Below are 25,000 nucleotides of genomic sequence, written 5' to 3' on the forward strand. Positions count from 1 at the left end.
GTGGGGGGTGCGCCGTGTCGTGGGGGGGTGACGCAGGGTGGGGTGGGTCGAGCGGGGTTTTCGGAGGCGTGGCGGGGTGCTGTGGAGGGAGCGGGGTTTTTCAAGGTGGGGTGCGGGGGGGTGCGGTGGGGTGGGGGGGTGCGCCGTGTCGTGGGGGGGTGACGCGGGGTGGGGTGGGTCGAGCGGGGTTTTCGGAGGCGTGGTGGTGTGGCGTGGAGGGAGCGGGGTTTTTCGAGGTGGGGTGCGGGGGGGCGTCGTGGGGGGGTGCGCCGTGTCGTGGGGGGGTGACGCGGGGTGGGGTGGGTCGAGCGGGGTTTTCGGAGGCATGGAGGGAGCGGGGTTTTTCGAGGTGGGGTGCGGGGGGGTGTCGCGGGGGGATGCAGTGGGGTGGGGGGTGCGCCGTGTCATGGGGGAGTGACGCGGGGTTGGGGTGGTCAAGCGGGGTTTTTGGAGGAGAGGTGGGGTGCTGTGGAGGGAGCGGGGTTTTTGGAGGTGGGGTGCGGGGGGGCGTCGTGGGGGGGTGCGCCGTGTCATGGGGGGTGACGCGGGGTGGGGGTGGTCGAGCGGGGTTTTTGGAGGAGAGGTGGGGTGCTGTGGAGGGAGCGCGGTTTTTCGAGGTGGGGTGCGGGGGGGTGCGCCGTGTCGTGGGGGGGAGACGCGGGGTGGGGTGGGTCGAGCGGGGTTTTCGGAGGCGTGGTGGTGTGGCGTGGAGGGAGCGGGGTTTTTCGAGGTGGGGTGGGGGGGGCGTCGTGGGGTGGGGGGGTGCGCCATGTCGTGGGGGGGTGACGCGGGGTGGGGTGGGTCGAGCGGGGTTTTTCGAGGTGGGGTGCGGGGGGGGGGATATGCGCCGCGTCGTGGGGGGGTGCGGTGGGGTGGGGGGGTGTGCCGTGTCGTGGGGGGGCTGACGCGAGGTGGGGTGGGTCGAGCGGGGTTTTCGGAGGCATGGAGGGAGCGGGGTTTTTCGAGGTGGGGTGCGGGGGGGCGTCGTGGGGGGGTGCGGTGGGGTGGGGGGGTGCGCCGTGTCCTGGGGGAGTGACGCGGGGTTGGGTGGGTCGAGTGGGGTTTTCGGAGGCATTTGTGGTGTGGCGTGGAGGGAGCGGGGTTTTTCGAGGTGGGGTGCAGGGGGGGCGTCGTGGGGGGGTGCGGTGGGGTGGGGGGTGTGCCGTGTCATGGGGGAGTGACGCGGGGTTGGGTGGGTCGAGCGGGGTTTTTCGAGGTGGGGTGAGGGGGGGTGGGGGATATGCGCCGCGTCGTGGGGGGGTGCAGTGGGGTGTGGGGGGTGTGCCGTGTCGTGGGGGGGCTCACGCGAGGTGGGGTGGGTCGAGCGGGGTTTTCGGAGGCGTGGTGGGGTGGTGTGGAGGGAGCGGGGTTTTTCGAGGTGGGGTGCGGGGGGCATCGTGGGGGGGTACGGTGGGGTGGAGGGTGCGCCGTGTCGTGGGGGGGTGAGGCGGGGCACGGTGGGTCGAGCCTGGTTTTTGGAGGAGTGGTGGGGTGCTGTGGATGGAGCGGGGTTTTTCGAGGTGGGGTGGGGGGGGAGGCGCCGCGTCATAGGGGGGTGCGGTGGGGTGGGGTGGGGGGTGTGCCGTGTCGTCGGGGGTGACGCGGGGTGTCGCGATGCCCCCTCCCCCCCACCATGCCCCGACATGACGCGACGTGCCCCCTTCCCAACATAACATGACAACCCCCCTCCCCCCCCATGACATCCCCCCATCCCCCATGACACGACACGACACGATGCGCCCCCCCCATGACGTCCCCCCCTCAAAAATTCGCCTCCCCCCTCAACACACACCACCCCACCCCTCCCCCCCCTCAAAAATTCGGCCCCCCCATGACATCCCCCCCCCACCCCCCATGACACAACGCGACGCGACGCGCCCCCCCATGACACGACACGACGCGACGCGCCCCCCCCTTCCCCCCTCAACACACACCACACCATGTCGCGACGTGCCGCGCCCCCCCCCATTACATCCCCACCCCACCCCCCCCCCCCACCCATGACACGACACGATGCGACGCGCCCCCTCCCCCCTCCCCGCCCCCCCATGACATGACACGATGCGACGTGCCACCCTCCCCTTAACACACACACCCACCCAACGCAATGCCCCCCTCCCCCCCCCCAACACACACCACACCATGTCGCGACGCACCCCCTCCCCCCCCCCCCCCCCGTGCCCCATGGCCTGACACGACGCGACGTGCTCCCCTCCCCTTAACACACCCACCCACCCTCCATGACGCCCCCTCAATAATTCGCCCCCCCCCCCCAACACACACCACACTACACCACCCCTCCCCCCTCCAAAATTCACCCCCCCATCTCAACACACACCACACCACGCCTCCCCCCCCCCTCAAAAATTCGCCCCCCCTTCAAAATGCGGCTTTGTCCACGGTGTGGTGTGGTGTGTATTGGGGGGGGCGCCGCACGTCGCGACATGATGTGGTGTGTGTTGAGGGGGGAAGGGGGAGGGGGGGGCACGTCGCGTCGTGTCGTGTCATGGGGGGTGGGGGGGATGTCATGGGGGGGCGCGTCGCGTCGTGTCGTGTCATGGATGGGGAGGTGGGGTGGGGATGTCATGGGGGGGGGGGGGGGGGGGGCGGCACGTCGTGACATGGTGTGGTGTGTGTGGAGGGTGAAGGGGGAGAGGGGGGCACGTCGCGTCGTGTCGTGTCATTGGAGGGTGGGGGGATGTCATGGGGGGCGCATCACGTCGTGTTGTATTATGGGTGGGGGGGGATGTCATGGTGAGGGGGGCCGAATTTTGGAGGGGGGGGGAGAAGGGGGGAGGGTGGGGGGGCCGAATTTTGAAGGGGGGCGAATTTTTGAGGGGGGGGGGAAGGGGTGGGGTGGGGTGGTGTGTGATCAGGGGGGGGCGAATTTTGGAGGGGGGGGAGGGGTGGTGTGGTGTGGTGTGTGTTGGGGGGGGGGGGGGGGGAATTTTTGAGGGGGGGGGGGAGGGGTGGTGTGGTGTGGTGCGTGTTGAGGGGGGGAAGGGGTGGGTGTGTGTGTTAAGGGGAGGGGAGCACGTCGGGTCGTGTCATGTCATGGGGCGGGGGGGAGGGGGAGGGGGGCATCGCGACATGGTGTGGTGTGTGTTGGGGGGGGGCATCTCGGTGGGTGGGTGTGTGTGTTAAGGGGAGGGGGGTGGGGTGGGGTGGTGTGTGATGGGGGGGGGGGCAAATTTTGGAGAGGGGGGGAGGGGTGGTGTGGTGTGGTGTGTGTTGAGGGGGGAGGGGGGGGGGGGGCGAATTTTTTGGGGGGGGGGGAGGGGTGGTGTGTGTTGGGGGGGGGGGGGGGGGGGGCGGGCGAATTTTGGAGGGGGGGGGAGGGGTGGTGTGGTGTGGTGTGTGTTGAGGGGGGGGGGGGGGGATTTTTTTTGGGGGGGCGGGGGGTGGGGTGGTGTGTGTTGGGGGGGGGGCGAATTTTTTTGGGGGGGGGGGGGGGAGGGGTGGGGTGGTGTGTGTTGAGGGGGGGGGCAAATTTTTGGGGGAGGAGTGTGTGTTAGGGGGGGGGGCGAATTTTGGAGGGGGGGGCAAAATTTTTGAGGGGGGGGGGGGGGGGGTGATGTGTGTTGTGGGGGGGGGGGGTGGCGCGATTTTTGGGGGGGGGGGAGGGTGGTGTGGTGTGTTGAGGGGGGGGGGGGGTGTGTGTGGTGTGGTGTGGTGTGTGTTGGGGGGGGGGGAGGTGTGTATTGAGGGGGGGGACGAATTTTTTCGGGGGGGGGGGGGGGGGGGGGGGCAAATATTTGGAGGGGGGGGAGGGGGTGGTGGTGTGGTGTGGTGTGTGTTGAGGGGGGGGGCAAAATTTGGAGGGGGGGAAGGGGAGGGGTGGTGTGGTGTGGTGTGGTGTGGTGTGGTGTGTGTTGAGGGGGGGGGGATTTTTGAGGGGGGGGGGGATTTTTGAGGGTGGGGGGGAGGGGTGGTGTGGTGTGTGTTGAGGGGGGGGGGGAAATTTTTGAGGGGGAGGGGGGGGGGGAATTTTTTTGGGGGGGGGGGAGGGGTGGTGTGCGGTGGTGTGTGTTGAGGGGGGGGGCGAATTTTTGGGGGGGGGGGGAGGGGTGGGGTGGTGTGTGTTGAGGGGAAGGCGAAATTTGGAGGGGGGGAAGGGGAGGGGTGGTGTGGTGTGGTGTGGTGTGGTGTGTGTTGAGGGGGGGGGGGGGGATTCTTGAGGGGGGGGGAGCGGTGGTGTGGTGTGTGTTGAGGGGGGGGGGTGGGGTGGTGTGTGTTGAGTGGGGGGGGGGGAGGGGTGGTGTGTGTTGAGGGGGGGAGCGAATTTTGGAGGGGGGGGAGGGGTGGTGTGGTGTGGTGTGTGTTGAGGGGGGGGGGCAATTTTGGAGGGGGGGGGAGGGCGAATTTTGGAGGGGGGAGGGGTGGTGTGGTGTGGTGTGTGTTGAGGGGGGGGGGGGGGGCGAATTTTATTTGGGGGGGGGGTGGGGTGGTGTGTGTTGGGGGGGGGGGGCGATTTTTTTTGGGGGGGGGGGCCAATTTTTGAGGGGGGGGGGGGGAGGGGTGGTGTGGTGTGGTGTGGTGTGTGTTGGGGGGGGGGGGGAGGGGGGGGAGGTGTGTATTGAGGGGGGGGGGGGAGGGGGGGCAAATTTTGGAGGGGGGGGGGAGGGGTGGTGTGGTGTGGTGTGTGTTGAGGGGGGGGGGGCCGAATGTTTTTGGGGGGGGGGTGGGGTGGGGTGTGTTGGGGGGGGGCGAATTTTTTGGGGGCAGGGGGGGGGAGGGGTGGGGTGGTGTGTGTTGAGGGGGGGGCGAATTTTGGAGGGGGGGAAGGGGAGGGGTGGTGTGGTGTGGTGTGGTGTGGTGTGTGTTGAGGGGGGGGGGGGGGATTTTTGAGGGGGGGGGGGATTTTTGAGGGTGGGGGGGAGGGGTGGTGTGGTGTGTGTTGAGGGGAGGGGGGGGGGAAATTGTTGAGGGGGGGGGGGGGAAATTTTTGGGGGGGGGGAGGGGTGGTGTGCGGTGGTGTGTGTTGAGGGGGGGGGAGGGGTGGTGTGCGGTGGTGTGTGTTGAGGGGGGGGGGGGGGCGAATTTTTTTGGGGGGAGGGGGGAGGGGTGGTGTGGTGTGTGTTGAGGGGGGGGGGGCGAATTTTTGGCGGGGGGGGGGGGAGGGGTGGGGTGGTGTGTGTTGAGGGGAAGGCGAAATTTGGAGGGGGGGAAGGGGAGGGGTGGTGTGGTGTGGTGTGGTGTGGTGTGTGTTGAGGGGGGGGGGATTTTTTAGGGGGGGGGGGAGGGGTGGTGTGGTGTGTGTTGAGGGGGGGGGTGGGGTGGTGTGTGTTGAGTGGGGGGGGGGGAGGGGTGGTGTGTGTTGAGGGGTGGGGCGAATTTTGGAGGGGGGGGAGGGGTGGTGTGGTGTGGTGTGTGTTGAGGGGGGGGGGGGAGGGGTGGTGTTTTGTGTGTTGAGGGGGGGGGGGGGGAAATTTGGAGGGGGGGGGAGTGGTGGTGTGGTGTGGTGTGTGTTGAGGGGGGGGGGGGGATTTTTGAGGGGGGGGGGAGGGGTGGTGTGGTGTGTGTTGGGGGGGGGGGTGGGGTGGTGTGTGTTGGGGGGGGGAGGGGGGGTGGGGTGGTGTGTGTTGAGGGGGGGGGGGGGGGAAATTTTTTGGGGGGGGGGGGGAGGGGTGGTGTGGGGTGGTGTGTGTTGGGGGGGGGGGAGGGGTGGTGTGGTGTGGTGTGTGTTGGGGGGGGGCGAAATTTTGGGGGGGGAAGGGGCGAAATTTGGAGGGGGGGTGGGGGGGGGGAGGGGTGGGGTGGTGTGTGTTGGGGGGGGGCGAAATTTGGAGGGGGGGAAGGGGAGGGGTGGTGTGGTGTGGTGTGGTGTGTGTTGGGGGGGGGATTTTTGAGGGGGGGGGGAGGGGTGGTGTGGTGTTTGTTGAGGGGGTGGGTGGGGTGGTGTGTGTTGGGGGGGGGGGAGGGGAAGGGTGGGGAGGTGTGTATTGAGGGGGGGGCGAATTTTTGGGGGGGGGGAGGGGTGGTGTGTGTTGGGGGCGGGGGGGGGGGGGAATTTTGGAGGGGGGGAGGGGTGGTGTGGTGTGGTGTGTGTTGAGGGGGGTGGCCGAATTTTTTGGGGGGGGGGGGTGGGGTGGTGTGTGTTGGGGGGGGGCGAATTTTTTGGGGGCGGGGGTGGGGAGGGGTGGGGTGGTGTGTGTTGAGGGGGTGGCGAAATTTGGAGGGGGGAAGGGGAGGTGTGGTGTGGTGTGTGTTGAGGGGGGGAGGGGGGATTTTTGAGGGGGGGGAGGGGTAGTGTGGTGTGTGTTGAGGGGGGGGGGATTTTTGAGGGGGGGGGAAATTTTTGGGGGGGGGGGGGAGGGGTGGTGCGTGTTGGGGGGGGGGGGGGCGAATTTTGGAGGGGGGGCGAATTTTTGGGGGGGGGGAAGGGGCGAATTTTTTGGGGGGGAAGGGGCGAATTTTGGAGGGGGGGCGAATTTTTGGGGGGGGGGGAGGGGTGGGGTGGTGTGTGTTGGGGGGGGGGGGGCGAATTTTGGAGGGGGGGGAGGGGTGGTGTGGTGTGGTGTGTGTTGAGGGGGGGGGCAATTTTTTGGGTGGGGGGGGGGGGGGGCAAAATTTGGAGGGGGGGGGGGAGGGGTGGTGTGGTGTGGTGTGTGTTGAGGGGGGGGGCCAATTTTTTGGGGGGGGGGGGGGGCAAAATTTGGAGGGGGGGGGGGAGGGGTGGTGTGGTGTGGTGTGTGTTGAGGGGGGGGGGATTTTTGAGGGGGGGGGAGGGGTGGTGTTTTGTGTGTTGGGGGGGGGGGGGGGGGAGGGGTGGTGTGGTGTGGTGTGTGTTGAGGGGGGGGGGGGTGGTGTGTGTTGGGGGGGGGGGGATTTTTTTGGGGGGGGGGGAGGGGTGGTGTGTGTTGAGGGGGGGGTGGAGGGGCGGGGGGAGGGGTGGTGTGGTGTGGTGTGTGTTGAGGGGGGGGGGGATTTTTGAGGGGGGGGAGGGGTGGTGTTTTGTGTGTTGGAGGGGGGGGGGGGAATTTTTGAGGGGGGGGAGGGGTGGGGTGGTGTGTGTTGGGGGGGGGGGAAATTTTTGGGGGGGGGGAGGGGTGGTGTGGGGTGGTGTGTGTTGAGGGGGGGGGCGAATTTTGGAGGGGGGGGAGGGGTGGTGTGGTGTGGTGTGTATTGAGGGGGGGGGCCAATTTTTGGGGGGGGGGGGGCAAAATTTGGAGGGGGGGGGATTTTTGAGGGGGGGAGGGGTGGTGTTTTGTGTGTTGAGGGGGGGGGGGGGATTTTTGAGGGAGGGGGGAGGGGTGGTGTGGTGTGTGTTGGGGGGGGGGGTGGTGTGAGTTGGGGGGGGGGGCAAAATTTGGAGGGGGGAGGGGGAGGGGTGGTGTGGTGTGGTGTGTGTTGGGGGGGGGGGATTTTTGAGGGGGGGAGGGGTGGTGTTTTGTGTGTTGGGGGGGGGGGGGGGTGGGGTGGTGTGTGTTGGGGGGGGGGGAGGGGTGGTGTGGGGTGGTGTGTGTTGAGGGGCAGGGGGGGGGAGGGGCGGGGTGGTGTGGTGTGGTGTGGTGTGGTGTGTGTTGAGGGGGGGAAGGGGAGGGGTGGTGTGGTGTGGTGTGGTGTGGCGAATTTTTGGGGGGGGGGGAGGGGTGGGGTGGTGTGTGTTGAGGGGGGGCGAAATTTGGAGGGGGGGAAGGGGAGGGGTGGTGTGGTGTGTGTTGGGGGGGGGGGGATTCTTGAGGGGGGGGGAGGGGTGGGGTGGTGTGTGTTGAGGGGGGGGGGAAAGGGGTGTTGTGGGGTGGTGTGTGTTGAGGGGGGGGGCGAATTTTGGAGGGGGGCGAGGGGTGGTGTGGTGTGGTGTGTGTTGAGGGGGGGGGCGAATTTTGGAGGGGGGGGAGGGGTGGTGTGGTGTGTGTTGAGGGGGTGGGGGCCGAATTTTTTAGGGGGGGGATTTTTGGGGGGGGAGGCATCGCGGTGGGGGGGGGGCGAATTTTGGAGGGGGGGAGGGGTGGTGTGGTGTGGTGTGTGTTGGGGGGAGGCATCGCGGTGGGTGGGTGGGTGTGTGTGTTAAGGGGAGGGGGCACGTCGCGTCGTGTCTTGTCACCCCCCCATGACATCCCCACCCCACCCCCCACCCATGACACGACACGACGCGATGCATCCCCCCCCTCCCCGCCCCCCATGACATGACACGACGCGACGTGCCACCCTCCCCTTAACACACACACACACCCACCGCAATGCCCCCCCCCCCCCCCCCCCAACACACACCACACCATGTCGCGACGCCCCCCTCCCCCCCCCCCCGTGCCCCATGACATGACAAGACGCGATGTGCTCCGCTCCCCTTAACACACCCACCCACCCACCATGACGCCCCCTCAAAAATTCTGCCCCCCTCCCCCCCCCCCAACACACACCACACCACACCACCCCTACCCCCCCTCCAAAATTTGCCCCCCCTCTCAACACACACCACCCCCCCCCCTCCCCCCCCCCTCCCCCCCCCCCCCGTCAAAAATTCGGCCCCTCCCCTCCCCCCCCCTCCCCCCCCCCCCCTTCAAAATTCGGCCCCCCCCTCCCCCCCCTCCCCCCCCCCTTCAAAATTCGGCCCCCCCCCTCCCCCCCCACCCCCCCTCAAAATTTCGGCCCCCCCCCCTTCAAAATTCGGCGCCCCCCCCCCCCAAAATTCGGCCCCCCCTCCCCCCCTCAACACGCCATGTCACGAGGCGCCCTTCCCCCCCCCCCCCCAGGAAAATTTCGGGCTTTGTAGGTATGCCTTGCCGTTGGAGCCGAAAACACCTATAAGGGAGCATCCTCTTGCTTCCTTACAAAACGGTGTTGAGACGAGAATAGGCTGCGTGGTGCGCCATCTTCGAATTACCCGTTCCTTTGTAAATCCTCCTCAATCTAATACATCTTCTCACTTTCATTCTCAAAACTCTCTCCCTCTCTTTTCTTGCAATCGTGTTATGTCGTGATGTGCCGTGTCGTGCCGTGCCGTGCCGTGCCGTGACGCGCTGTGACGCGTCGTGTCGTGCTGTGACGTGTTGTGACGTGACGTGTTATGTTGTGCCAAAACCAACTTGGGGATATTTACCTTACGCACTCCTAGTGTGTAACACTTGGTATCAGAGCCTCTCCTCACGCGAAGGCAGGACCTTCAACGGGCGTGGGAGTGATCACAGTGGAAAGCTAATTGTGTCATCAAAAATGGGTGGATGCAACAGAAATAAAAGTGCGGCTAGAGAGGAACGAGATGAAATCTCGGTAGCTCTTGGAATTGGGGCCAGTAAACCTCAAATGGAGGTCGGGGATGAGTACCCGACGGAACATGAGGATGATTTGGATGTAGCATTGAAGGAAAGAGTGGCGCTTCGTAGGGAGCCCAACTCTATTGAGGCCATGCGGGGTATGATGCAAGATCTTTTGGCTACAATGTTACCCAAAGCTTTGGGAAAAATTCAGGCTGAAACAGATAATGAAGTTGAACCACATAGAAGACGCAGAAAGAAAGACAGAAGAGATCGGGATGATTCGTCTTCCGACGAAATGGGAAAATTTAAACCACAACCTCCGAACAAATACAGAGGAGAAAGAGACTCTGTCAGCTTAAACAGATGGATCCGTGAGGTGGATGGGTACCTCAAATTGATGAAAATTTCAACCCGCCGCAAAGGTCTCGCAGCAGCTCAGCTATTGGATGGAGAAGCGGCTAAGTGGCTCATGTTTCAAGAGGAACAGCACGGAGGCAAGCTTTCTTGGGAAGATCTACATAAAGCGATGATAGATTATTTTGTGCCCAAGAATGAACCCTTCAAAGTCAGAGACGAATGGCGGTTCCTCAAGCAATACAATGGCAAAATGAGGGAATACATTCAAAAATACCGATCTCTTATGCTTCAGCTTCACGACATGGACCCGACGACAAAACTACATGGTTTTTTATATGGTCTGCAGAGATGGGCTCGTCAAGAAATAGAAAAACAGGAGCCGGCTACCGTTGCAGATGCCATGAATATGGCTGAAAGGCTATGGGATTTTGAAGGTAGGCAAGTCGGGTCCATGCGCAATCAGTCTTCAGGTGGTACATCATGGGCTCCAAGAACAACGCAAGGGTTCAATCAACCGAATGCTAGTACAGAAACGGGGTGGTCAAGTCAACAACCCCTTCGAATTGAATATACTGAAGGCACAAGGACCGACTCAAGCCCTGCCAGTACGTCTACATCTTTTAGATCTACAGGTGGAGCATTCGGTCGAAGCAATTTCTCATCACGGGGGGGTTATTCTAGTGGATATAGAGGAAGAGGGGGCCCCCTAGCATGTAATTTATGTGGAGGCCCTCACTTCGCTCGAGATTGTCCCAAAGGGGCAACGGCATCAACAAGTGGATCTAGAGCAGCTTATGTTCAACCTAATACCGCGTTGCCCCCATCCACAGTTCACATTACAGAAATTGAAGAAGATAGTAAGAATTGGGATCAAAAACCGAGAGTGGGTGCTGTTGAGGCTAATACCTCTCCTACCATGCCTGTTTGTATTCCTCGCATCAACAATATCTATGTGCAGGCAGCAGTGGAAGATATTTCCCAAAATTTAATGGTGGACACAGGTGCCACACACAATTTTCTTTCACCGCAGGTAGCAGCACGCCTGGGCGTCAGGCTCTCGAAGGTAGCAGGCCTTGAAGTTTCATTCGTGCAGGGTAAATACAAAGCTTGTGAAATGGTAAAGGATGTTCTAGTGCAAATAGGGCAGTGGCGCGCAAAGTTAAACTTCATTGTTGTTCCCATGGATGGGTTTGAGGGCATTTTAGGAATGGAATGGGTAGATCAGCACGTGGTGCAAATTTTAGGGATGCAAAGGAATAAGATTTATCTTCAAACCCCAACCACAGTGGTGTGGGTTCCATATTTTCGTAGCAGGTTGCAGGATCATGCGACCTCATCATCGCCAATTCCGGTGACTAGTCATCTCGACAATAAGCCGGTGAGTCCCTCAACTTCTACTATTCATACTAGCCACACACAGAAATGGAGTCCCAAACAGTCAGCTCCAAGGCAGACACCAGCTAAGCAGCCTTCAGCAACAAGTTGTCACGCAGCAGTGCACCACCCTCATAAGTCTTTTTCGCTCCAACGGCAAGATACACCTACAGAGCCCGAAGTTCCTCAACAACATCAGGAATCTACTTCTTTACCCCAACCCAGTCCCACTCCAAGCTTCACAGGGCAGACAGAGGATCACCATCACGAGCAACAGGATCAGAATCAAGTCTCCCTGATGTCAGAAATTACAGCTAAGCAGCTCGAAAAAGAACTGAAACATGGGGGACACTTACGTCTTTGCATTACACGCCTAATTGAGGAAGAGCCAGTTATCCAGCAGATCATCTGGACCATAGGGAATGACAAGGTGCAGCAGCTCCTGAATCAGTTTCAAGATGTCATGCCTGATCATTTGCCGGATGGGTTGCCTCCTCGCAGAAGTGTCGATCATAAGATTAATCTTTTGCCAGGGGCTCAACCCCCAGCTGGGCCGATTTACAGGATGACAGGCACGGAATTGGTGGAGCTCAAGAAGCAGATTGGTCAAATGGAAGCCTCTGGGCACATGCGGCCAAGTAGATCCCCCTATGGAGCTCCGGTACTATTTGTTAAGAAAAAGGATGGCTCACTCAGACTATGTACCGATTACCGCGCCCTCAACAAATTCACGGTCAGAAATAGATATCCCGTGCCTGTCGTTGATGATTTATTGGATCGGCTTCAAGGTGCTAAGTTCTTCATGCATCTCGACTTGAGGTCGGGATACCATCAGATTCGCATAGCAGAAGGCGACGAAGAAAAGACAGCTTTCCGAAGCCGTTATGGCAGTTATGAATGGCTGGTGATGCCGGAGGGACTCACCAATGCGCCAGCAACCTTTTGTGAACTAATGGATAAAGTTTTTATTGATTTCCTAGATGACTTTGTAATCATCTACATTGATGATGTTTTAATTTACAGCAAAACTCTGGAGGAGCATTTGGAGAACTTGCACAAAATCTTCTCGCGGCTCCGTGACCATCAACTCTATGTTAAGCCGGAGAAGTGCCAGTTTGCAGTTGAGCAGATAGATTTTCTGGGCTTTCTGATAAAGCCGGATGGTATTGCAATTGATCCTAACAAGGTGCAGGCGGTTACAAACTGGCAACCCCCTACTAAGCTTGCACAACTCAGAGAATTTTTGGGGTTTACAGTGTTCTGTCGCCGGTTTATTCAAGACTACAGCAAGCTTACCGCGCCATTAACAGATTTGACATCCCCCACAACTACTTTTCAGTGGACAGATAAGCAACAACAGGCTTTTGACCAACTCAAGCAGATGATGATACAAGCACCAGTACTCAAGATGGCAGATTTCTCCCGCACATTCGAAGTCCATACTGATGCCTCAGCATACGCCATTGGGGGTGTCCTTATGCAAGATGGACACCCAGTTTGTTATGAATCTAAGAAATTGGATGCTACAGAAAGGAGGTGGGCAACACATGAACAAGAGATGTTCGCAGTGGTATATTGCTTAAGGAAGTGGAGACACTATGTTCAAGACAAACCCACCAAGGTCTATACAGACAATATCTCTCTCAAATATTTCCAAACCCAACCCAAGCTTTCTCCCAAACAAGCCAGATGGCAGGATTTCCTAGCAGAGTTTGATATAGAAATTTTACACAAGCCTGGATCTTCTAACAAAATGCCAGATGCTCTCAGTCGAAGAGTTGAGTTACAAGCTATCACAGTTGCTGAAAGTAGATTTGCTGATCAAGTTAGAGAGCACATGCAGGGAAATGAAGAAGTAGAGCAGCTAATCAGAGACATAGAATTAGGTAACACACCATGGGGCATGTATGAATTCAAAGATGGACTTATTCATTATCAGTCAGCATTATATGTTCCGAAGGTGGCAGCTCTCCGCAACCAAATACTCTGGGAGTGTCACGATAGTCCTATTGGGGGCCATTCCGGTCAAATCCGAACCTTCGATCGGCTTAAACGATTTTTCTACTGGCCGAAGATGCGGGAGGATGTTACACAATATGTTCACACCTGTCCTACCTGTCAAATGGTCAAAGCACAGCGCATGAAGCCACCAGGAGAGCTGCAAGAGATGCCCGTACCGTCCCGTCCTTGGGATGTGGTCAGTATGGACTTCATCACAAAGCTTCCAAAGTCTCATGGTTGTACAGCGATTTTTGTGGTAGTTGATTATTTTTCAAAGCAAGCTCATTTCATTCCAACAGAACCGCCCATTACAGCTCCCAAGGTGGCCAAACTGTTCTTTTCAAGAGTTTTCAAATATCATGGTCTACCTTTGGCCATCATCTCAGATCGGGATCCCTGATTTCTAAGCAACATGTGGAGGGAATTATTCAAGTTATTGGATACGCAACTCCGGTTTTCTTCAGCATACCATCCGCAAACCGATGGGCAGACAGAAAGACTCAATCAGGGTATTCAGGATTACATTCGAAGTTATGTTCGAGCAGATCAGAAGGATTGGGCTCAATTTCTTGATATCCTTGAATTTCATTACAACGCCACACTCCATAGTTCTACTGGGTTTACTCCTTTTGAGGTGGCAACTGGTAAAGAAGTCATAACTCCCATGGCCTTAGCAGCAGGTAAGCAATTTATCGCAGATCCAGATGCTGAAGAGTTTCTGCTCAATTGGAAACAGCGCATGCAAGTCGCTCAAGACACCCTCCGTCAAAACAAGATTCTAGTAGCCAAGAGATACAACATCAATCGCCGCAAACATGTACAATTTTTCCGTGGTGATTTGGTGTTGGTCAGTTCCAAAAATATAGATCTACCCAAAAACCTAACTCCGAAGTTCAACAACAGATATTATGGCCCCTACAAGGTGGTAACCAGCATTAATGATGTCACCTACAAACTCCAGTTGCCACCCAATGTTTTAATTCATGATGCCTTTCATGTACAACTACTTCGGAGGTTCCATGCCGACACTAGATTCGGGCGCCAACGTCCTTTGCCAGATCAGCTTAAACAACTACCCTTTGAACCTGAAATCATTCTGGCAACTCGCTTCACCGGCAAACATCCCGAATTCCAGATCAAATGGAAGAATCGCCCAATCAAAGAGGCTGCATGGGTGATTGAACCTTTAGTCATCGAACATGCCCGTGATTTACTGCTGCAGTTCTACAACGAAAGAGAAAATCCAGATCTCTATCATCCACTTTTACCTCCTGAGTGATTTTCTGTCTCACGATTTGTATAGTGAGGAGTGGACAGAATCAATCTACTTCATCTTTTTGGCAAAAGTCCTTTGTTCCACAAGTGTAATTGAGTCAGTGGGCAAGGCATAATACTTCTCCATCTCTAACTATCCGTCTTATCTCACACTTGTAAAAATTCCGTGGATAAGACGTGGCTTGTACATACTTCCCTTGTAAATAGCGGGCTAAGACACTGATCTGCTCTCTAGGAGTGGATTAAGACCCCCGATTTCTTTTCAGTCAAATATCCAGTCCCTCTCTCGCCCAATGAGGACATTGAGCTTTCTCGTGGGGGGGGAGTGTATAAGGGAGCATCCTCTTGCTTCCTTACAAAACGGTGTTGAGACGAGAATAGGCTGCGTGGTGCGCCATCTTCGAATTACCCGTTCCTTTGTAAATCCTCCTCAATCTAATACATCTTCTCACTTTCATTCTCAAAACTCTCTCCCTCTCTTTTCTTGCAATCGTGTTATGTCGTGATGTGCCGTGTCGTGCCGTGCCGTGCCGTGCCGTGACGCGCTGTGACGCGTCGTGTCGTGCTGTGACGTGTTGTGACGTGACGTGTTATGTTGTGCCAAAACCAACTTGGGGATATTTACCTTACGCACTCCTAGTGTGTAACAACACCTATGAGGGTAGTACTCCTCCCTCACCCACATGATGGCGTTGTGGTATGCAAGTTGATAGCGTCCACCCTCTGTCTGTGATTTTCTCGTCCCTCTAGCCTTCTTGGCTTCTTGTAATTATTCTCGTGCCTCCGTTGCACTTCATAATATACATATCGAGTTACCTCATTTCCGTGTCGTGTTACCTTGCCCGTTACGTGTTACCTGCGGTTTTCCGTGACGTGTTCCGTGTCGCGTTCCGTGTTACCTCCAAAAACGCTTCCGCATTGCTGTGGGGCTACCGAATAGAGGGTGATCCCTCATGAGGCAGGCTCCATAGGGTGGGTGTTGCCTACCCAAAGACGGCACCGAGAGGTCGTCGTCACACTTGGTATCAGAGCAAACTCCTCGGCTGGTGCGTAATGACCCCCGGGTGAGTGAGCCTGGGCAAAGTAGGATGGGTAAAAAGAAGAAAGGTGCTGGAAAATTGAAAAATGAGCACAAAAGTGTGGATAGGCCTGAAAAAGAGGCCGAAAAACTGCAAAATGAGCAGTTTTATGCTGAAAAACACAAGAATTTGACTCACTGGTCCAAAAATGAGGCCGAAAAACGGCAAAATCAGGATTTTTATGCGAAAAAAATGGAAAACGAGCAGAAAGAAGTAGAAAAAACTGATTTTCAGGCCGAAAAACGGCGAATTGAGCAGAAAGAAGCCGAAAAAACTGGTTTTGAGGCCGAAAAACGGCAAATTGAAGATTTTTATGCTGAAAAATACAAAATTTTGGCCCAATGGTTTGATTTTGAAGATGACAGAAGAGTTCTCTGGGCCACCAAAGTGAAGTGGTTGCAAGGTGGCTATCCTTTTTCTAAGCATGAAGAAGGAAACCTAGACACTCAGTTGAAGCTTGTTAAGCAACAGCAGATACACCTCAAAATCAAGCTTGAAGAAGTCAATGATAACATAATCGAGTGGTCTGAGGAACACAAGAAAAACCTGTCATTCGACCTCGTGTTGGTGGAGCGAAAATTGCAAATGTTCATGACAGAAGAATATGGTGAAATCATCGCACAGGGAGGTATGCCAGATGACAAAAGGCAAATTGATATAATCCCAGTATGCCAGGTTACAGAAGATGCTGAAGGCTACTCCTCTGATAGTGAATACGAGTCAGAAAGTGCTAGCGGTGCAGAACATATATTGAATGATCCAGATTGTTTGTCTGCAGCAGAAAGCACCATAGCCATGGCCGAACAGATGATATCACAGGGCCAACTAACTCCCGAACAACAGATAATGATACCTCAGATGGTAGAAAGGATGAAGCAAGCGCTGGCAGCACACGTCCAACAAACTCAGGATAGCCATACTCCAGAAGTAAGTGATCAGCAGCATGATGAGCAACCATTGGGTCCAGTTGAATCAGTTGTGGGCAGTGAGTCATATATGCAGAATCAGTATGAAGAACTCGTAATGGAACGGGCGAGTATAAATGAAACCGTGGTCCAGAAGCCTCCAGTTTACATACAAGGGGCCAGTATGCCCAGTTACATGGTAGATGCAGTGCTTATAGAAGAATATGAAGAATGGCAAGCGACCTCTGGGTCGGATTCAGATATAGAAGAGCAGCCTGAAGAACTCGTAGTGGAACGGGCGAGTATAAAAGAAACCGTGGCCATTCAAGCTCCAGTATGCTTACCAGTGGCCTTTGGGCCTAGTTATTTGTTTCATGACGTCTTGATAGAAGAATGTGCTGAAGAAAAGACGACCTCAGAGTTGCATCTATTATCAGATGGAGTGATACTGGAACAATGCAATGTCTTCGATGAGGCAAGTTTAGCCCATCCCCAACCATTTTTCCCTCCCTATGGCATGCAGTCGATTTCGTACTCGCATGATCCATTTTGTTATGAAGACTCCTTGAGCCGGGAGGATAAACGAACGGCCAGATCACAAGGTGAAGACTCCTGGAGCCGGGAGGATAAACGAATGGCCATATTCCACACTGACATCCTTGAAGACTCCTTGAGCCGGGAGAATAAACGAACGGCCAGAAGACAAGAAGAAGAAGAAGGAGAAGAAGAAGAAGAAGAAGAAGAAGACGAAGAAGAAGAAGAAGAGGAAGAAAACGGAGAAGAAGAAGAAGAAGAAGAAGAACAAGAAGAAGAAGAAAACGAAGAAGAAGAAGAAGAAGTACAAGCAGAAGAAGAAGAAGACGAAGCCGAGCAGAATGCAAATCTTACAGCAGACGAAGTCAAGTCAGAAGCAGATGAGGAAGATAATCGTCAGCAAGGGAGAGCGGTCTGTATATCCTCACAACAAATTGACATGGCAAAGGCTATGCTCAGACGGGGTGACACCTTGAAGGGAACAAGCGCTCAGACGGAGTCGGATTCGAACTCGCGGGCTGCTGACCATCCCGTAAAGCTGCCGGAGGCCATAGTCAGGTTTGAAGAGGTGAAGGCAGAAACCGAGCTCCCAAGTTCAGATGATGAAATCCTACTGTGGAAGAAGACCGACATGGACCAGTTTATGCCGCGATGGGGTGAAGCCCTCAAGGGAAAAAGGGGCCATACGGAGCCGGATGCGAGTTCGCGGATTGGTGACCCTCCCTTTGGTATCGTCGGGCTGCTGGAGGTCATGGTCGGGTCTCAAGAGTCTCAGTTATATTCAGATGGGGGTAGAATTGAAGACTCCTTGACCCAGGAGGATAAAGAAAGGGCCATACAAGAGATTGTGGACACATTCCTTCACTCCTTGACCCAGGAGGATAAAGATACGGTCCTTCACCATGAGCTACAATTAAACGACTCCTTTAGCCGGGAGAATAAAGAAACGGCGACATCTTCTTGTGAAGACTCCTTTAGCCGGGAGAATAAAGAAACGGCCATCCTGGAGGTTGAAGACTCCTTATGCCGGGAGGATAAACGAACGGCGACAGTTTATATAGAAGACTCCTTTAGCCGGGAGGATAAACGAACGGCCACAGGTTATGTGGAAGACTCCTTATACCGGGAGGATAAACGAACGGTAACAGTTTGTGTTGAAGACTCCTTTTGCCGGGAGGATAAACGAACGGCCAAAGAGTTTGTTGAAGACTCCTTGCGCCGGGAGGATAAAGAAATGGCTATGCAGATTGATCACATTTTCGAACGCTCCTTGTGCCAGGAGGGTAAACGAATGGCCACACGTCAAAATGAAGACTCCTGGTGACGGGAGAATAAAGAAATGGCTATGCATATTGATTATCTTTTCGAAGGCTCCTTCTGCCAGGAGGGTAAACGAATGGCTATGCTTATTGATGATCTCTTCATAGACTCCCTGTGCCAGGAGGATAAAGAAACTGACAACTTTTCTTCACATTATGTTGAAGACTCCTTGCCGCGGGAGAATAAAGAAACGGGCATGTGTGCAGTTGAAGACTCCTTGCCGCGGGAGAATAAAGGAACGGGCACATCTTACCTTGAAGACTCCTTGCCGCGGGAGAATAAAGGAACGGGCACATCTTACCTGGAAGACTCCTTGCCGCGGGAGAATAAAGAAACGGGCACTTGTTCTCATGAAGACTCCTTGCCGCGGGAGAATAAAGAAACGGGCACTTGTTCTCTTGAAGACTCCTTGCCGCGGGAGAATAAAGAAACGAGCACTTATCAGGTTCAGCCTGAAAAGACATCAAGCTCCCTGCGCCAGGAGCCTAAACGAACGGCCATTTATCCAGTTACTATTTGGTACTTGAATAGAGTACATCTTCGAAGGATAAAGATCTCCCGTCGCCAGGAGTATAAAAGAATGGCTTATGTGCAAGCTGCTAGGAGAGCAGTCCAACACTCGCGGTGCCACGAGTATAAACGAACGGCTAGGTCCTCTTCACTGGGCGCTTTATGCGTCATTCTAAGGATTGGAAACTCGCGTCGCCACGAGTATAAACAAACGGCAAGTCCTATTGCACTTGGCGCTGGAGGCGTCATTACAAGAGCTGCAAACTCGCGTCGCCACGAGTATAAAAGAACGGCTGCTGCTCGGTTAATTGGCGATGTAGCTGCCAAGACGAGGGCTGAAGACTCGCGTCGCCACGAGTATAAAGGAACGGCTATCCCCCCTTTATTGGGTGCTTTATGCACCACCAAAAATGCTACCTTCGCAAGACGGCGGCATACTCGAAAATATTGGGCTTCCCTGGCCCAATTATTTTTAAGGGGAGGTGCGTCATCACAACGCACCTATTATCTGAAGAAAGGATTGACAGATCAGGCCAATTGGGGCCTTCTTTTCCAGATGATTCAAGGATTGACAAATCAGGCCAATTGGGGCCATAATCAGAAAGTTTGGGCTTACCTGGCCCAAGTTCTTTTAAGGGGAGGTGCACCATCACAGCGCACCTCGCGCAACCACATTCATACTGGATTGACAGATTTGGCCACTCGGGGCCATCAAACTAAGGGCGCCTCTTCATGGGCCCTTGCATTCATGGCGTGGCACACTCCCAGCTGAGTTACGCGCCTCGCATCTTCAGTCCACTGACAGTTTCTGCACACTCATACTGTCAGGACCTTCAGTTATTTCAAGTGAACACAACTTGTCTTAACTTGGTTATTCTCCATTCTGTGATTGTAAATCTTGTCAGCAGATGGTTGAATTGAAGTGTTTCCAATATTATTTTCTCTTCCTAGTCAGCCAGGTTGGGATCATTCCACAATTGTAAATTGAGTCAGTGGATGATCATTCTTTGAGTCAACAAGACCATGTCTCCACACCTGTAATTGAGTCAGTGGGCATGGCACCTAGTGGGAAGACACTGGTCGGCTTGATATTGAGTCGACAAAGACCCCCAAGTTTGTGGTCATAGGTTAGGTCTAGCGGGCAGACACTGGCTGTCTTGATAGTGAGACATGTTTAGACCCCCGAACTTTTGAGTCTCAACACACCGCTCTGCGTGCAAGTCTATTCATTTGCACACTGAACACGAGGGCGTCGTTCTTTTAAGGAGAGGTGTGTATGAGGGTAGTACTCCTCCCTCACCCACATGATGGCGTCGTGGTATGCAAGTTGATAGCGTCCACCCTCTGTCTGTGATTTTCTCGTCCCTCTAGCCTTCTTGGCTTCTTGTAATTATTCTCGTGCCTCCGTTGCACTTCATAATATACATATCGAGTTACCTCATTTCCGTGTCGTGTTACCTTGCCCGTTACGTGTTACCTGCGGTTTTCCGTGACGCGTTCCGTGTCGCGTTCCGTGTTACCTCCAAAAACGCTTCCGCATTGCTGTGGGGCTACCGAATAGAGGGTGATCCCTCATGAGGCAGGCTCCATAGGGTGGGTGTTGCCTACCCAAAGACGGCACCGAGAGGTCGTCGTCACAACACCTATAGGGGAGGTACCCTACTCGAGGCTTGGCTCTCCTTGGGCGCGTCGCGGCATGGGGCCGTAGTGCGTGTCGCTTGGGCATGGTTAAGTGGCTCGGGGCTTCCCCCAGGAATAGGTGAGTGGGGATGGTGAGTGCAAACAGTGGGAGTGAGGGGGAACGGGTAGTCTTTTTATGGGGCGAGAGGTGAGTGGGGTGTTGTGCTACCACAAAGGGTTTCGGAGGTGCGTCCTTGCGTGAGCACCAAGAACTTTCAAGTGCCTTGAGGAAAAAGCTCCTTGCCCGTTGGGGGGAGACATCATGGTGGACTGTGAAACCGTGTCGCGTTGCCGTGCCGTGTCGCGCTGAGGCGCCGTGTTGAGTTGAGAAACCGTGCCGTGTTATGTTGGGGACCCATGTCGCGTTATGGTGATATGTCGTGTTGGGGTGCCATGTTGAGGCCCAAGGGGCGTGATATGCCATGTTTTGATGTGTTATGGTGCCGAGGCATGTTGTGGTGGTTTTTGGGATCCGTGACACTTGGTATCAGAGCAGGACCCCCGTGACGCATCCGAGGCGTCCGGAGGCGGGGGAGGGGTGAAATAGGCAAAAATTCAAAAATTTTCAGAAAAATTCGGAAAAAATCATAAAAAATTCAAAAAATTTGAAAAATTCATAAAAATTTCAAAAAATGGAAAAAAGCAAGAAAAGTGGGAAAAAAGTCAAAAATGACCAAAAAGAAGAAGAAAAAGAGCGTAACGAAGCCGAGAAGCTGAGGATTGAAAATTTGTATGCTTCAAAAAACAAGGTTTTGGCACAGTGGTTTGATTGCGAAGATGAACGGAGAATGTTATGGGCTACAAAGGTGAAGTGGGTGCAGAAAGGGTATATCTTTTCTAAAGAAGAAGAGCGTGACTTGGAAAACAAGTTGGCCAGGGTGAAAGACAAACAAAGCGACATCAAAACACTACTTCGAGCGCTGAATGGAAAAATCAATGAATGGGTTGAAGAACATAGAAGCAGTGCAAAAATTGATTTATTACTCATAGAGCGGGAGTTGAGAATGGAGATCATTGAAGAGTATGGAGAGGGGGTAGCGGGAGACAAGATGCCAGATGAAAAAGGAAAAGCTACGAAACCCCAAGTAGTGCAAGAGAAGCCATGCATTCAAAATACAAATCTTAGTGGTAATACGTTAGATAAAAAGGCTAAAGCTGCGAGAACTCAAGTAATGCAAGAAAAGTCATGTGCTCGAACGAAGAAGTCTAGTAGTGAAAGTGAGATGCGGGTTGAGGGAGGAGACAATGTTGACTATGCTATCATAGAAAATCAGTTGGCTATGGCAAAAAAGGCGTTATCTAGTGGAAAACTAAATGAAGAACAACGTAGTGCATTTATACAGGTGATGAATACATTGAAGAAGGGGCTGGCGGAGCGAAAGGTTCAACATGGGGAAAAGGCCAAGCTACCAGAGGCCATAAGCGAATCGAGAGACGAAGACTCAGAGGCCGAGAAACCAGATACAGGTGAAGAGGAGCTATGGTCAGATGAGGAAATAGACTGGGAGGCCGAACTGAAAATCCGTGAACAGATAATGAAAGAAGCAAACCAAAGGGATAGAGAGAGGGCCATACTAGATGAAGATTCAGGCCAGTTTGATGATGCAGTGATGGAAGAGGGATGTGAAGGGAGTCACTGGGGGGAAAGAGAAGAGTGGGTGGCAAATGCGCCATACCATAATTATTGTGACAAACCTGAAGGAGACTACATATATGAGGAGCCTCTTGAAGATCAGTATGCCAGATACGAAGATGACATGTGGGAAGATAGAGGACAACAGTTGGAGGGCTATGGGGAACAATCGTTTGATCCAGAGTATGAAGCTAAGTATGCGCATGAAAAGTCAACCTGGGAAGAGAAAGACGACTATTTTCAAGACTATTATGATCAACCTTTCGAACCAGGATATGAAGCAGATGCGGACGAGTGGCAAGATGGAAGTGAGGAGGCCTACGGGCCATATTATGAAGAGAATGACCACATAGTTAATCCAGCACAACCAGTATGGGTAAATGAGTCTAGTTTTGTATTTGATGGAGTATTGGTGGAGGAGTGCGCGGAAGAGAAGACGACCTACGGGTCAGATCTATTACCGGAAGGGGTGGTTCTTGAGGAGTGCACATGGAAGGGTGAGGCAAAGGAAGCCGAGCCCCAAGCAGATGATACTTCGAAACAACCAACGAAGGGATTGGATGAGGAGATTGAGGATGTTGGCGGGGATGAAGGGGAAGACTCCTGTACCTGGAGGGAGGATAAAGAAATCGGGACAGGCATCGGGACTCCTGGACCTAGGGGGAGTATAAATAATCCAGGACAGGATGGGCTGGGAGCCTGGGAGTTAGAGGGAATGGAGGCGAGGGAAGAACTCGTGAGCCGCGAGTCTAAAGAAACGGCCGTGTGCGAGATGGAGGTGAAGGAAGAACTCGTGAGCCGCGAGTCTAAACGAACGGCCAAACAAGATAAGCTCGTGAGCCGCGAGGATAAAGAAACGGCCGTGTGTGAAGGAAGGGTTGAAGGAGAAGGCAGGGAACTCGTGAGCCGCGAGTTTAAACAAATGGCCAAACAAGATAAGCTCGTGAGCCGCGAGGATAAAGAAACGGCCGTGTGTGAAGGAAGGGTTGAAGGAGAAGGCAGGGAACTCGTGAGCCGCGAGTCTAAACGAATGGCCAAACAGGATAAGCTCGTGAGCCGCGAGGATAAAGAAACGGCCGTGCGTGGAGAGGAGAGTGGAGGAGAAGGCATGGTACTCGTGAGCCGCGAGGATAAAGAAACGGCCGTGTGTAGGGAAAGGGATGGGGAAGAAGGCAGGGTACTCGTGAGCCGCGAGGATAAAGAAACGGCCGGTTGTGGAGAGAAGGGTGGAGGAGAAGGCATAGTACTCGTGAGCCGCGAGGATAAAGAAACGGCCGGATGTGGAATGGAGAATGGAGAAGGCATAGTACTCGTGAGCCGCGAGGATAAAGAAACGGCCGGATGTGGAGTGGAGAGTGGAGGAGAAAGCAGAAGACTCGTGAGCCGCGAGGATAAATGAATGGCCGAGTGTGGGGAAGAACAGGATGGAGAAGAGGGAAAAGGTACGAAGGAGCGGAAAAAGAAAAAATTTATTGATACTGCAAGACTCAAGGCGAAGGGGGAGACAGCAGAGTCAATCCCGGAGCCCCAACAAACCAAGTCAGCTAGCAAGGGAAGGCATGTATGCTTCAGCAATGAGCTACAGGTGTTCTCTTGCGAAACTGATGCGGTCAGAGATTGTGCAAAAGTGGCTGATTACGAGGGAAGCGAGCCCTCATACAGCAGAGAAGACGGGGGTACTGGGGTGCCCCTTGTGTGGACAGATGGCGACGAGTGGATCTTCTGGAATGGGACTCAAGTTGCGGTGGTGCACGAGGCTGGGGACCTTGTACTTCGGATGAGAGTGTCTTTCAGGGAGTCCACTTCAAACTTGAAGTCTACTTGCACGTTCAAGCCTATTCCGGTCTCAGGGCCAAAGGGTTGCAACCTGCTGGGTGACATCATCGTGGTCGGATGGCTTCATGATCGAGCCGAGCAAGTTGCGCGGAGGCTTCACCCTCCAGAGGATCAAAGACAGATTCGGCTCAACAAGGAGCCTAACTCATCTGCCGAGGCCAAATGTGAAGGTTTGGTCTCAACATGTGCCCATAAGGTTTATCTCGGCAAGAGAAGGCCAACGCTCTCAGCCAAAGAAATGGACTTGGCTGTGAGGGCAAGGCGGTATGCGGCAACCCCGTGTTTTGACTTGTGCAAGCTATTCTGTTCTTACTTGCAAAATCAGGCCAGTCGGGGCAATTTCGAGGTGGACACAGCGAGAGAGATGGCCCTCGCATTGCAAGCTAGACGGTTTGATGGCTTTCGTCAAGCCCATCTAACTTACAGGCAGGTGATCCAGCTCAATCTAGCCAAGTGGGGCCTCTTAGTGCAAGCCGGCGCAGTATGGCAACCTTGTAGCAATGGCCTCTGCATTTACTTGCGCATCATAGGGATAGATCGGGCCAGAGAGGGCCAACACAAAAGGCTTCGGCAGACGTGTGCGCTCAAGTCGGATGTGGCCAAGCAGGGCTCAAAACATAGGAGGATAAAACATGCGGGGACAATGGACCTCGCCAGGAGAGCGAGCCGACACTCAACACCACAGGTAAAACCCAAGCGCTTCGCAGGTAAACTCCCGAAGATCCGTGCCAGACAGGGCACTCCTAAAAGGAAAAGAAGGACCAAGGATGGCGCGGCTAAGTGGGATCGGGCGTTCCGCGCAAGACGACATGTGGTGTTTGCAAAGAGACGATCTACTGCTGAAGGAGCCGCAAAGTCCAACATCCCATGCGCGCCACGAAGAATTAAGGAGCATGGTGGTGGACTACTTCACGCTGGAGCGATGGATAGAGCAAGAAGAGCAAAGAGGTACGTGGCCTTACAGCGCATCACCACGACATCCTCCAACAAGGCATCATCGACTGATCCGGCTACGAAGAGCCCAACAAAAGAAAGAGCTTGCGACGTCAACACCACACTTTAGCATTGGGAAGATCCAACCGGGTGGAGGCGTCTCAAGGCGGCTTGTAAGTATACTTGAGAGCATAACTATGTAGGGGCATTCGTATAGTTACCTTCACTTTTTTGAAGCTAGGTAAGAGGGTTGGGTTTATTCTTGTAAATAACAAACTCTTAGTACCTACTCAACTCGAAGTGGGCTTCGAGTTTTTTGTGGGGGGGTGTGTATAGGGGAGGTACCCTACTCGAGGCTTGGCT

The 25,000-nt window shown here is 55.0% G+C and overlaps 1 protein-coding gene across 1 annotated transcript; it reads left to right on the forward strand.

The window, feature by feature from the left end:
- The first annotated feature begins 9,156 nt into the window (after positions 1-9,156).
- Positions 9,157-13,332, forward strand: LOC148009413 (uncharacterized). The gene has a single exon (XM_087672346.1). It carries the CDS (start codon positions 9,157-9,159, stop codon positions 13,330-13,332), a length of 4,176 nt encoding a protein of 1,391 aa, XP_087528472.1.
- Positions 13,333-25,000: the final 11,668 nt, after the last annotated feature.

The sequence above is a fragment of the Lygodium microphyllum genome, chromosome 30 (assembly GCF_053477565.2).
Source record: "Lygodium microphyllum isolate KBCC chromosome 30, Lygodium_microphyllum_v1.1.10, whole genome shotgun sequence".
NCBI classification, from domain to species: domain Eukaryota; kingdom Viridiplantae; phylum Streptophyta; class Polypodiopsida; order Schizaeales; family Lygodiaceae; genus Lygodium; species Lygodium microphyllum.

Bases quoted from the DNA above. Each gene is read 5' to 3' on its own strand.
- LOC148009413 (XM_087672346.1), top strand. From the start codon at position 9,157: ATGGGTGGATGCAACAGAAATAAAAGTGCGGCTAGAGAGGAACGAGAT.